Source organism: Gekko japonicus, unplaced genomic scaffold, assembly GCF_001447785.1.
Source record: "Gekko japonicus isolate JY-2015 unplaced genomic scaffold, Gekko_japonicus_V1.1 scaffold3349, whole genome shotgun sequence".
NCBI lineage: Eukaryota > Metazoa > Chordata > Lepidosauria > Squamata > Gekkonidae > Gekko > Gekko japonicus.
This window is the reverse complement of record NW_015168757.1, coordinates 148,495-162,423: the sequence shown is the minus strand read 5'-3', so window position 1 is coordinate 162,423 and position 13,929 is coordinate 148,495. Positions and strand designations below refer to the sequence as shown.

The window sequence follows — 13,929 nt, the reverse complement described above, 5'->3', positions numbered from 1 at the left end:
CAATGTGGTAAAGATCATGCTGATCTGGGTGACAGCTAAGTATGTCACATGACCCTGTCACCAGGCAGAGATTGCATCTCTCTTGCATCAGCCAGCATGATGTAACTATGAGTCAGCACTAGTCACTGATTGGTGCTGACACTGTATATAAGTCTGTATAGTACTTGAGAAGATGTTCACTCTGTGAATGCCTTGCAGCGGAGCACTCTGCCGGTTTGGATGGCAATTATGGAGTTGGAGAGTGCTAAATGAACTGTGTATATCTGTGTAAATAAATCCACTATAAATAGTTAGCACCAGCAACCTAGTACTTGTCGTTACTGGACGCTTCCACACGCCAACAGGGTTATGGGCCCAGAGTTGCGTGGAGCGGCTGACTACGTGTGGAGAGGACTGCACTAAGCTGTGGAGGCTTTGCCCGAGTGAAAGCGGGGAGCTCCAGAGTGCACGTCTGCACAGAAGGGAGAGGACGTCTTCCAGGACACAGCTGAGGACAGCAGCTCAGCCCGGTCTGGCTCGGAGGAGGCGGAGGAGTTCGAGGCAGTTGTCCAGGAGCTGATAAGGCACGAGTGAGTCCGGTGTACCCATCATGGCTTTGGCTTCGGCGGCCGTGTTTGTGGATAAATTAACCTACACAAACTATTCTGTGTGGTCACAACGTATGAAACATTATTTAATTAAGGAAGGGCTTTGGACTTTTGTGTCGGCCCCTTCAGCAGCCCCCACGGCCGAGGAAGAAACCCAGATAGAAAAAGCCTTGGCACTAATTGTGCTTAGCGTTTCCGACGCACAATTAGCTTGCATATCTTCAAAAACAACTGCCAAGCAAGCGTGGGATGCTTTGGCTGCTATATTCTTGCAGAAGACATCAGGTTCTATCGTGGCTCTGATGCGCAAGGTGTATAGAACTGTTTTAAGGAACGGGCAGGACGTGAGAGAGCACCTAACCACTCTCACAGACTGCTTTAACAAGTTGGCCGAGAGGGGCAAGACCCTCTCAGAGGAGGACAAAGTATTAATACTCCTCTGTTCAATGTCTGAGGAATATACCCCTCTTGTTTCTGCAATTGAGAATATAAAATTAGCTGATTTGACGTTCGACTACGTTTCTGGGAGGATTTTGCAACATCAAGATTCTCAGCTAGCTCGGCAGGAGTTGGCAGTCGGCCATCCTGGGAGTCGAGCCCATAGTTCCGGGAACGACGCCAAAAGCTCTGGTAGCCGAGCCAAAGATTCCAGGTGTCCAGCTTCAGCCCAGCAGAGAGGGGAAGAGCACATGCCATGCCAGTCGTTTAAAGCCCTGAAAGTGAGGCGATGTTTCCTGTGCGGGTCAAAAGAGCATGTACAAAGATTTTGCCCTCGGAAGAGAGAACAGGCCACCAACGCACTCAAGGAAGGAGCAACGAGGCAGCCTCAGCATGTGGCCAAGCCCCAAGTGACATTGCACCAGCAACCTAGTACTTGTCGTTACTGGACGCTTCCACACGCCAACATGCTCTTGGAGGGCAGGGCTTCTCCCCCGCCAGCCAGCGTGCTGGAGGTGGGTAGGAGCCCCCCCCAAATTGGGAAACCCCTGCAGAACCAGGTCTGGCAACCCCATACAAAGCCCCTCATGGCCTTGTTCTCTCTCAGGTCTGTGGGACAGCCTCTCCCTCTGTGCTCCGACATGACAGCTTCTCTCATCTGAGCAGGGACTCCTCTAGGTGGCACCCTGCAAATGGGCACAAATCCACAACTGACTGTACCTGTGTCTTCTCCGTTGTGGCCCCCAACTTATGAAATGGGCTGCCTGGGGAGACCAAGAAGAATAGAAGAGATTGGATTTATACCCTGCCCTTCACTATCGAAAGGTGTCTCAGAGCGGCTGACAAACTCCTTTTCCTTCCCCTCCCCACAACTGACACCCTGTGAGGTAGGTGGGGCTGAGAGAGCTCTTGACAGAAACTGCTCTTTTTCAAGAACAGCTCTTATCAGAGCTAGGGCTTGCCCAAGGGACCTGTGGAGACCCTCTTGTGGGGCTGCCCCACGGGGCCTGGGGCCGCTTTTCCTCCCTGCCCCACGGGTCTTTACACATCACCCAGGCTGGCTTCTCAAGACCCAGCCCTCCTGCTCTGCTGGAAGGAAAGCAAGAGCGCTCCAAAGGAGGACGTTTTCTCCTCTCTAGGAACCTCAACACTGCCTGCTTCTTAACCCTTTACTACCTGCTGTGCACAGAAGGAAATAAAAGAACTATTATAATGATTGTTTTTTTCAAACTAAGGAAGAGATCAAAGGTGTGTTTTAACTGCTAGTTCAAGGGTTATAAAGCCTCCCTCTGCGTGCTCATTGGTGTAAGAAGGCACTCTGTGCACTCTCAGGTGCTCTGTCATCCAATACAAAGCTAGGCAGGAAAAAAAAAGGGAATAAAAAAAGTTAGGGAACATTCCCCAGTTCTTAGAAAATAATAAGTTGTCCAAAAAACAACAGTGAACACTTGGTAACTAAGGCACGAATATCTTGGCAACGCCAAAATGAGAGTCAACATTTTACCTAAACAACATTAATCAGACTTTGGAAACTGCCACATTGACTTAATATTGAATTGGCAATGGCACCCATTCAGTAATAATTTTACGAAAGAAGAAATCTTTAGAAATGGAAATGCTTAGGCAGAAACAGAAAGTACTTAAAAGGGGGGGGGATATGTGAGGTTTGCTATGCTATTTTTGGTTTTAGCTGAAAATGTATTACTGTAAAGTGATTTGAACTGCAAGGAAAATGGGACATAAATGTTTTAATAAAATAAATCACATATTCCAACAGCAAAGTTGGCAAAATCTGAGCATGCCTAAATGTAGTGACTGGAGTTGTAAAGGGGAAGACAGATCTTTCGACAAATAGAAAATTTCCTCAGGGTTGCAGAAAAATATGAAATATATTTGGTGAAATATTGTTGTTGTTGTTTTAAAAAAACACTGTATGATAAGAAGAGCACCTGTAGCTTTAAGAAATGGATTGCCTCAGTGGCTGTCGTTAAGCAACCACAGCATTCTATACTGGGTTTCTGTGAGCAAAAGGCAGGGGAGAGGACAGGGTCCTTTTCATAGGCGTTTTGGCTTTTGAGGAAGGACTCATCGGGGCCAGGCATTTCTAGAGTTGCCAGTTACAGGTTGACAACTTCCTGGAGATTTAGAGGTTGAGCCTTGGAGAGGGTGGGGCTTGGGGAGATGAGGAGACTCAGCCAGATACTATTTATTTATTTATAGTTCGCCTCTCTCACTTAGACTCAAGGCAGATTACAGAGAGTGAGTCAATACAATCAACAAGATGGAGCATTCAGTAAACAAAACAAAGGTTCTCGAAACAATCAGATATCTAAAAACAGCAGTAAAGCAAAAGCATAAGTTTCTACATGACACATTAAATGACACAAAAATTACACAGTAAGATCCTAGTTTCAGTAAGCTAAACACAGCCGCACAGACCACAGTCCCTAATCATTTATGCAAGTAATTTTGCGACTCATTCAGTACAGAGAACTCCGTTGCAAGCATACAAAAGCTCTTTGGAATCCTTGTTTTGCATGGTTTGCAGACAGCCTGGAGAGCGGGAGCCTTAAGGTGGGGGCCACAACAGAGAAGGCACAGGTATGGGCAGTTGTTTTGCCCATTTGCAGGTTGGCTTCTGCAGACGGCCTCCCACAGAGGAGCAAAGCAGTGGTGGTGGTGCATAGTGGTGGCGGTCTCACAAAGATGAGAGTCCAAGCCCGTGAAGGGCTGTTCTCTCAAGAGCAGTTTTCTCAAGAGCTCTCTCAGCCCCGCCTCCCATACCGTTTGGTGTTGTGGGGACAGGAAAGGGAGGAGACTGTAAGCCACTCTGAGACTCCGAGTGAAGGGCGGGGTATAAATCCAACTCTTCCTCTTCTTCGGGTCAGACCCGATTCTCTGTTGCTCTCGGCTCCAAGCCCTCTTGCTAATGCCTAGTTCTCAAGGCTGACCCAGTGATCCAGCTACCTTGCTGCAGTCCCCCAGCACTGATACCTTGTAAGAAAAATCCCTGCAGTGGGATGCTCCGGCCAGGCGGTGGCAGTGTGGCGATGCAGCTGTTCGGAACATGACTGAGTCAAACCAGAAACGTTTCCACCGGGCAGTATGGCGTGTGCAACTTAAATGAATTGTTTGTTGTCTTCCCTATCCCCTATGAAAAACATTGTTAATCCCCTGTCTAAAGAGTAACTGTAAATCACTTTGAGCCCACTTGTGGGGAAAGCGATTAATAAATCGAAAGCATTATTATTATTCAGAACAGGGGCTGTTTCAGGCAGAGGCCAAGCTTGCTATTGCCATCTCCATGAAGAACTCAACAAAAGCATGTTTTTCAGAGGCCAGCCTGAGCTGTTTGCCTCTCCTCTCGTTTTGATGGTAGCCTGCAGAACAATCAGTCATTGTTTGGAGCCTCTGTTTTTCACTATCGATGACAGACCTGAATGTTTTCTCTACTGGGTATAGACTGTCTCTGGAGTCCTTCTTATGTGACACCATTTGTCACACAAGAATGACAGCCAGTGCGGTGTACCAGTTAGAGCATTCGGCTCGGATCTGGGAGACCCAAGTTCAAATGCCATTCTGCCGGAAAACCTGCTTGTGACCTTGGGCCCACTGCATTCTCTCAACCTAATAAAACATCACATTCCATTTTGAGTTGCTGTTGTGGAGTTAGATGCGGTACAGCTAAACTCCCTACTCATCGGTTTGAAGGGAATCTTATGTTTCTTCTTAAAACAGGTGCCCCATGGGAGAAAGTCTTTGACATGCTATGACAATTTCACCCACCCTCAGGATTCCCTTCATCATCCTCTATGCTGAACAGTCCCTTTCTTCTCCCCAGCTACCATTGAGTGGATGTCAGAAATCCCAGGTAGCTGCAGGAGCAGTGTGATGCTGTGTTGAAGGATAATCTTTATGAAATTTTACCAATTTGCGGGAGTGAATTACCCCCACCTTAAGGATTTTGCTTCTAAAATTCTGTCTAAGTTTGGGACAACCTATGTCTGTGAACAGTTCTTTTCTGTAAACGAATCTCAATACATCAGCTTACGGATACACACCAAAACAGCAAACTCAAGATTGCTAAAGCACAGACATTGGCTCCAGATTTTGATGCAATGATTTAGAAGAAGAGGTGTCACTTATCCAAGACCATTAAATAAACAAAATACATGTAATGTTTTAAGGACAATTATATTTCGAGTAAAAAATACAACCATTCATTGGATTTCTGGAGTCCTTTCTGAAGTTTATATCTCTGGTACCTGGCATTACATTTTATGGCAGATGTGGCCCGGACCAATGAAGTGACATTTATGTCAGATCCGACCCTCGTAACAAATGAACCTGACACCTCTGAGCTAAGGAGTTACATTGTGTGGGTTCTTTGATGCTCTTGAAGTAAGCCACTGTGGCTAAATCTCTTCCCACACTCTGACCACTCAAAAGGCTTCTATCCTGTGTGGGTTCCTAGATGGGTTTGAAGATGGCTAGTCTGACTGAATCTCTTCCCACACTCTGAACATTCAAAAGGCTTCTCCCCTGTGTGGGTTCTTAGATGGGTTTGAAGAGTGCTACTCTCACTGAATCTCTTCCCACACTCTGAGCATTCAAAAGGCTTCTCCCCTGTGTGGGTTCTTAGATGGGTTTGAAGAGTCCAACTGTCACTGAATCTCTTCCCACACTCTGAGCATTCAAAAGGCTTCTCCCCTGTGTGGGTTCTTAGATGAGTTTGAAGATTGGCACTGCAACTGAATCTCTTCCCACACTCCGAACATTCAAAAGGCTTCTCCGCTGTGTGGGTTCTTAGATGTCTTTGAAGACTGGCACTGCAACTGAATCTCTTCCCACACTCCGAACATTCAAAAGGCTTCTCCCCTGTGTGGGTTCTTAGATGTCTTTGAAGACTGGCACTGCAACTGAATCTCTTCCCATACTCTGAGCATTCAAAAGGCTTCTCTGCTGTGTGGGTTCTTAGATGGGTTTGAAGATGGCTACTACAACTGAATCTCTTCCCCCCTTGGCAAGGAATAGGTTTACCCCTCTTCTGGATGATGTGACTTCTTTTCTGCCTCTTAGGTCCAACTTGGTTTCTCAAGTTTCCTCTCAAGTCTTCATTCTCGACTTCATCTGGAAATAGAGGATGAAGTTCCTCATCCTCCTCATTCCTCTCATCATCCCCTGCTGGAATAAAGAAGGAGATCCTGTTAGAACCCACGCAAGGAGGTCTGATCAGCACCTTAAGTTCCATCCGCAATCCAAATGTTACAGTGGATTCTTCCCGCTGTATGCTGAAGTCTACAATAACATATACTTTAAAAGTACATGAAGCCTCCTGCATGAGAGATTCTTGGTTTAGACTCTGACCGTTTATATGGTTCCCCAACTTTGTAACTTTTTTGATTTGTAGTAAGGGCTCTTTTTTGACTGAACCTCTTGCCGCACTGTAAGCAATTACATAGTTTCTCTCCTAAGGAAATCTGTGTCTGTGTTCAGTCTCTGACTGAAGGTCTTTGCCAAGGCCACACTTTCAGTTTCCCTGAGTAGATTTTCTGATTCGTGTGGAGGCCTTTGTCTGTTCTCTTTTTGATTGACCCTTCTTCTTGGACTGGGATTTCACAGAAAGCCCCTCCTCAGTAAGGAATGGATGTATCCCTCCTCTTACCAGCTTGGCTTCCCTCCTGCCCCTGTGGTCCATCTCCATCTCCGAAGTGTCCGTCAGCATCTTCATTCTTGACTTTTTCCAAAGAGAACCCCTGGAATTCCCCAGCTGCCTCCTTTACATCTGCTCATGGAAGAAAGAAACAGTTTCAATTAGCACCCAGGCAAGAAGCCAAGGCACCGGTCAGGCAGTGCTCAGGAATGGGTGTGCATTTCTGTTATCCAATCATCTTTCCTCCCAAACTGAGATACTGATCACACCTTATGTCTCTTAGGCCCTTCTGTATGGCTGTTTTTATATTCTGTCTGTCCCTCCCCTCTCCAAATTCCCCATATGTATTTTAAGGGGGAAAGTGGCAAAATATCCCCCCCCTTCCCATTTGACTTTCCATGCTTTTTGACTTTTGATTCTCTGCACCTGACGATTGGTGCTGTTTGTTTGGAGAGGGGTAGGTAATGACAGATGAGGAGACCAACCTTGCAGTGTAGGGGAACCTTTCTCAAGCTCAGAGCCATTTTCTGCACTTCTCTGCACTTTAGCTGGACCTCTCTATTGTCTAATAGCAAGGCCTGAAGGCATCCAGGGGACCACTGTAGGAATGGCTTGGGTGAGGGCCACAACACTGGCCGTGCTGAACCATCGTTTTCACTGCCACCCCAACTCCTTGAGGCCCCCATTTGGGGGGGGGGAGACAGCGAAGCAGTCCTCACAGCCACACATTGCTGTTCAATAGTTTGATTCATGCATCGTCCCAATGGCAGCAATTTGCACCTTTGGCACCTATGAAAGGTCCTTACCCAGAGAGGCCACACTCCCGTAGTTCTCCAGCATGACGTCCCTGTAGAGAGCTCTTTGGCCAGGAGCCAGCAAGGTCCACTCAGCCTCGGTGAAATTCACGGCCACCTCCTCAAAGGAAAAGGGAGCCTGAAAGGAACAGCAGATTTCCTCCCCAGATATCAGTCCAGGCAGAGACTACACTCTCCACAGGGGCATTCTGGGAGGGTGCAGGACATAGAGCTTGGCATGCGTGAAGAGAGTGGGATTCAGAGCCTGTCTCTCCTCGGTCAGCAGGACCCAAAGCCTCCTTGAGAAAGAAGTGGGAACCTGACTATCCCCCTGTCTCCCCCCCCCCTACCTGGACCAGAGTTGGAGCAGCTGTTTCCACTCCTCTGAAAAGATGACAGGTTGACAACATCTCTTCACTACCTGCAAGGGAGACAAAATTGGAAGGAGAAATGTTCCTATTTTCTTTCCTTCTTTGAATTTTACTGCACCCATCACTGTTCCCTGGGTTGTGCCACCTTGTCTTCTTTACACTCAAGAATATTTGTAATGACTTTTCGAGAGGTGGAAGCATCAGGAATCCATGAGCCTCGGCATGTTATAAATGCTGCCAACCCTTCTGTGAGACTTGAAATGTGCCCTGTGCACCCTGGAGCTCCAAAAGCTGCAGCACCCCTGCTGGAAGAGGCCAAAAACCCAGGCCTGCCCTTCTCCAACCTGCTGGAGCCTCCCACCTGTCCTGGAGTCCAGACTGGCAGGAGAAAAAGATAGGACCGGAAATCCTGTTGCATGACACATCACTATCACCTCCAGCTCAAAACTCAGATTCTTTTTTTAGTGCATCAGCCAAGGCTCTGGAAACTTTAGGGTACCACCAATGGGTTTCCAGGATGCCTGCTGATACTCGGACTTCACATCCAGGTATTCGGTGAGATGAGACATCTACATGACATCACAAACAACCCAAGCTCCACCCTCCAACCTAATGTAAATAATGATGGAATTGTCCTCCATGAAACATACTGCCTTTTAAAGTGGAGTGCCCATCACTACATCCTATGGCACTCTGTTTGAGAACTCCATTCTATGTAGTCTGCAAAAGCATTCCACTTCTGTCCTGAACCTTCTGCCCAACAACTTGGCTAGGTCCCCTGATCCTATCTGGGCAGGAGGCACCCTTACCACTTGACAGGGCATCTCGGGCATCCTCCTGGGCCTGCGTCCTCTGATTTTCCTCTGACGAAGCTCCTTCTGCCTCAGTGATCTTCGTTTCCATCTTCACAGATCGTCCCCACATCTGAAACAAGAGCCAGGTAAGAGGAGGAATGGAAATATCTAGTGAAATATCTAGAGGTAGAAATATATAAGAAAAGATGGGGACAATACACTGAGAAGTTATAGTAAGGAGATGAAAGGATGACAGATTCCTTTTCCAGAAGAATCTTTTGAAGAAGATCCAATGGTTTTAGAAAGTAAAGGGAAAACTGCACTGAGAGCAATTGGGAGAAACAGATCACCATGGTTAGATGGGATAGCAACAGAATTATTCCATTCAAAGCCTTAACAAGAATATGCTAATAAGGAAAACAAAACGATGGCTCACAGTCTGGAAACTTTCTCTTTACATCGCTGTTCCAACAAAAGGAGACATCAAAGTCTGCAGCAACTACTGTACTGTCACATTAATTTCTCATGGGAGTAAAGTGATAATCAAAATCTTACAATGAAGCCTATTACCATAGATGGAATGAGAAATGCCAGGTGCTGAAGCTGGATTCAGAAAAGGAGAAGGTACTTGTGACGTCCTCCTTATTAGGGAGGACTGGTTTCACTTTAAAAGTGTTCTTTATTTTGTTTTACTGGGTATATACGGCTGCCACCAGGAAATTTTAAGGATTTCCAAACCTTTATGCTTTTACTGTTGCTCTTTTTAATTTGGTAGACCGAGTTCAAGGCTTACAGGGATCTAAGTGGTCCTGGGAAGTATTTCATTCAGAGCTGGTATAAACTTGGATGAAAGAGGATTTATTGAAATAACTACTAAATAAGAGGGTTGTACAATGTAACTAGTAATGTATAAATGATGAACAATTGCTTTGATATCACACAATCTTATCCCTCACTGACAGGGATCTTTCAGGTAACTTTGTAACACTTGTTTAACTCAAGGTCATATATGTTCACTGTTTCTCTCCAGTTTATCAGGACATACAGACTTTCCTATAACTTGTCTTCAATTAAACTTTCATTTACTTTTTCCTATACACTCAGCTTTCCTTCTCTTTCTCACTGAACTACCTCAGCTGTCTGCTTATAACTGCTTCAACACAGAACTACTTGTCTAACTAAACTGTCAACTTGTAACTGCAACTCCTGACTGACGCACAAAACCTCCACCCAGATTCGCTTCCAAAACCCCTCCCCCTCTCTGTCAACCACCAATCATACCACACTTGCCTCTCTCAACAACTCTAGTCTATCTACCACAGCCATGCAACCAAACTTTTAAAGAGACACACACACACAGAAACAAGGAATCGTTACAGTACTTGATATCATATCGCAAATTCAGGTCAGTTATTGGAGCATAGAAGAGAATTTTAGAAGAAAACCATGTTGTGTTCCATAGATTACAGCAAAGCTTTGGACTGCATGGATCATGAGAAGCTATGGCTGGTTTTGAAAGAAATGAGTCTGCCACAACAACTGTTTGCATTGATGTGCAACCTGTACTCTGAACAAGAGACCAGTGTTAGGACAGAAGACAGAGAAACAGAATGGCTTCCAAACTGGAAAAATGTCAGACCACGATGTATTTTATCTCCCTTTCCCTTCGATCTATATGCAAAACATATCATAAGGAAAGTTGGATTCGATTTAGTTGAAGGAGGAGTGAAAACTGGTAGAAAAAACAGTAACTATTTGAGATATGAAGTTGACACCACAATACTGGCAGAGAATAGGGAAGTCTTGAAACAACCACCAATGTAGGGTAAAGCAGGAAGCGCCAAAGTGGGATTACGGATGAACATCAAGAAGACAAAAGGATTCACTAGTCTGGAATTCCAGAATTTAGAGTTAATGATGAAGAACTTGAAATTGCTCAAGATTTTCTGTTCCTTGGCGGCTCCATCGTCAATTACAAGGGAGACAGCAAGCAAGAACCTAGGAGACTGAGGCTGGGAAGGGCAGCCCAGAAGGAGCTTAAAAAAGATTATCTGGTAGAAGGAGGAGGAGGAGAAGAATTGGATTGATATCCTGCCCTTCATTCGGAGACCGAGAGCAGCTTACCATCTCCTTTCCTTCCTCTCCCCACAACAGACACCCCCGTGAGGTAGATGGGGCTGAGAGAGCTCTGAGAAAACTGCTCTTCAGAGAACAGCCACTGACCAAGGTCACCCAGTGGCTGGAAGTTGAGGCGTGGGGAATCAAACACGATTCTCCAGATTAGAGTCCGCCACCCTTAACCATTAAGCCAAACTGGATCCTAGTTGTGGTACTGGAGAAGAATGTTTATGGATACTGCGGACCACCCAAAAGACAAATCAGTGGGTTCTAGAGCAAATCAAACCTCAACTCTCCCTAGAAGCTAAAATGACTAAAATTAGACTATCGTACTTTGGTGTCATTACGAGAAGACAAGAGTCACTGGCAAAGACAATAATGCTAGAAAAACTTGAAGGCAGAAGGAAAAGAGGAAGACCAAACATGGGATGGATTGACACAATCAATGAAGCCACGGCCTTCAGTTTGTAAGACCTGAGAAAGGCTGTTAACGATAGGACGTTTTGCAGGACATTAATTCATAGGGTCGCCACAAATCGAAAGCAAACTCATAGTCTGGTATGAAAAAAATATATTCAGATGTGTGCTAGATGCCCACAGAATGAACAGACTAACAATAGAGACTAGATTAATTACACATAGCACTCTGCTCCAGACTTGCTCAGTCTATACCCCTCTAACAGTCTTGTATTCTCAAAAGCAGTCTGCTCCAAATTCTATCTCTCTTTCAACAGTTTTTCCGGATATTTAAGCGTTTCAGACCTCTGGTCTTTCCTCAGGAACAAATCCTATATAGGAATCGTACATTCAATGTTACATTCAAGTTGACTCTTTCATTCGTTTACTCTTCTGTTAATCTACTTGGGCAAGGTCTCCTCACTTATTTCCAAGCATGCTGATGCTGCTGCCAAAGTCAAATGGACCCAGAGTCAAGTGGACCCAGAGTCAAATGGACTGTCTTGGGATTGTGTGTTATTCTTGTGGATAGGAAGCAAACTGATGGCAGTTGACATGCACCCACAGAGAAATATCTGAGAGGAAACATTAGGATAAGGTCACTGCTTGAACTGAGTGAATGAAAACCCCTCACCTGCTCTGCCTGCCTCTTCTCCTCTTCCTGACTCAGGAGGAAAGCTTCGGCCAGGGCCACCGCCTGCGAACTGGTCTCTGGCCCGCACCCTCTGACCCAGCCCTGCATGTCCTGGGGCAGGACGGCCAGGAACTGCTCCAGGATCACCAGGTCCAGGATCTGCTTCATGGTGTTCCTCTCTGGCTTCAGCCAACGGTTGCAAAGTCCATGGAGCCGGCTGCAAACCTCTCGGGGCCCATCAGCCTCCTGGTAACAGAACTGCCGGAAGTGTCTGCTGCGTATATCTGTGCTCAGAGTGTCCTGAGCCAAGATCTCTGGCAGAGCTCTTTCCCAAAATTCAACACCACTCTCTGCTGGGATGGGATGGGGACCTTTCCTTGATGTCTTGCCAGTTCCAGGTGCTTCTGGGTCCTCCTCTTCCATCTCCTCCTCCTTTCTCTTAGGTTGCCTCGAACTGTGGAAGGACACTGTTAGTCACTTGCCTATGAAGAGGGAAAGATATCAAAAAGGCAGAAAGAAACCAAAAGAGAAAGGAGTGATATCACTGACCCTGGACAAGAGACAACGTAAGTGGATCAGAAGGTGTGTCCGTGTTGGAGTTTGTGGATCAGGATTAACATCATTGGTTTATATTAAGTACCAAGCTTTTTAGGTTACACTTCTTTGGTCCTTCAGGAAGGAAAAACATCTCTATTGGGCTCTTTAAAATCTGCTATGGATGTTATGAGCTGGGCCTCTGGTACCTGGAGACCAGTCTGCCTAGTGGGTGCATCTCAAGGTAAACTGGGGCTCAGGAAAAAGTGATTAGTAAGGGCTTAACCACTACAGAGAGCTCCTCAGTAGGCCAGAAGGGCTGGGCAAGACGTCTGCCCAGGAAGCAGCCAGCCGAGGGGAAGGGGCAGAGGGGCCTCTCCAGGTCAGGGCACACAGGGGCTGCTGTGGCAAACAAGAGCAGGAGGAGGCAGGGATGGGGCAAAGGTCAACAACCACTTCATGGCTGCTGTGGTCAAATGGCTGAGAGTGAACAAAGTGGAACTGAGCCCTGCAAAGACAGAAGTCGTACTGGTTGGGAAAGCAGAAGTCTTGAAAGACACTGTGTTTGTCACTTTCGATTGGGTTCAGCTAATCCTCGCCGACTCAGTGAAGTGACTGGGAATTATGCTGGACCCAACCCTATTGCTAGAGAAGCAAGTTAGTGCAGTTGAAAAAAAAAAAAAAAGTTTTCTCCCAACTCAGCCTAGCTCAAAAAATGACCCCTTTCCTTGATGCAGCTGATCCGGCCACCAGGATCCATGCCACCAGGATCCAATGCCATGTACACTGCATGAAACCAAATCAGACACTCCAGCTGGTGCAGAAACGCCAAGGCTGTGCCATTATCAGGGGCTTGATGAATCACAGCCCTTCTGCAGTCCCTCCACTGGCTGTTCTGGGCAGGGGCCTTCTCCGTTCTGGCCCCCACCAATGGTCTGCCTGAGGGGGTTGGGAAGGCACCCACTTGCCTGCCTTTCCACAGACTAAATAGAACTGAATTATCCAAGAGGGCTTTTCTAAGCAAGCAATGAGGTAGCACTGGACAGAAGGCTTCACAAGGTTTCTTAGATACATCATTAGGGCATGGGGACTTGATTACCCTGTTTAGTTTGCTGTAAGCTGGATCCCGCTAAATCGTTTTGCAGCACTTTGTGGGTCATGTTAACATTTATGCTTTCCCTCAATACTGTTTTTCAGATTTCTGGTCTGTTCTCCAACCCAAATTGTATTGCATAGTTTACTGAATGTATTGACTGTACAGAGTCCCACTGAAGGGTAGACTATAATCAATGTTAATAAATAAAATATTGTAAATAACCCCCCCCTCCCTTGGGAATCTGCAGATGGGGGGAACACCGCCCATTCCTCCCCCGCGATTCCGCTTGGGGCTTCTTCCCGGGCCTCCCTCCGAACTCCATGGCAGAGTTTTTTCCGATTTCCAGAACTCAGATCCCGCATTTCAGACGCTGCCGGGGACCCCACAGGGGCTAAGACAGGAAAACATCCGTCAGAAGCTCACATGTCAGAACTACTGAAACGCGCCCCCCCCC

At 46.4% G+C, this 13,929-nt stretch overlaps 1 protein-coding gene across 1 annotated transcript in view; it reads right to left on the bottom strand.

The window, feature by feature from the left end:
* Window positions 1-5,400: 5,400 nt before the first annotated feature.
* LOC107114217 (zinc finger protein 709-like) overlaps window positions 5,401-13,929 on the bottom strand; it is a 24,277-nt gene continuing 15,748 nt past the window's right edge. Inside the window, exons 6-8 of the mRNA XM_015415658.1 lie at window positions 8,653-8,767; window positions 7,823-7,893; window positions 5,401-6,195 (exon numbers count right to left, since the gene is read on the bottom strand). Coding sequence (XP_015271144.1) covers window positions 5,479-6,195; window positions 7,823-7,893; window positions 8,653-8,767 — 903 coding nt within the window. The 3' untranslated portion in view covers window positions 5,401-5,478. The remainder of the gene's footprint in view (window positions 6,196-7,822; window positions 7,894-8,652; window positions 8,768-13,929) is intronic.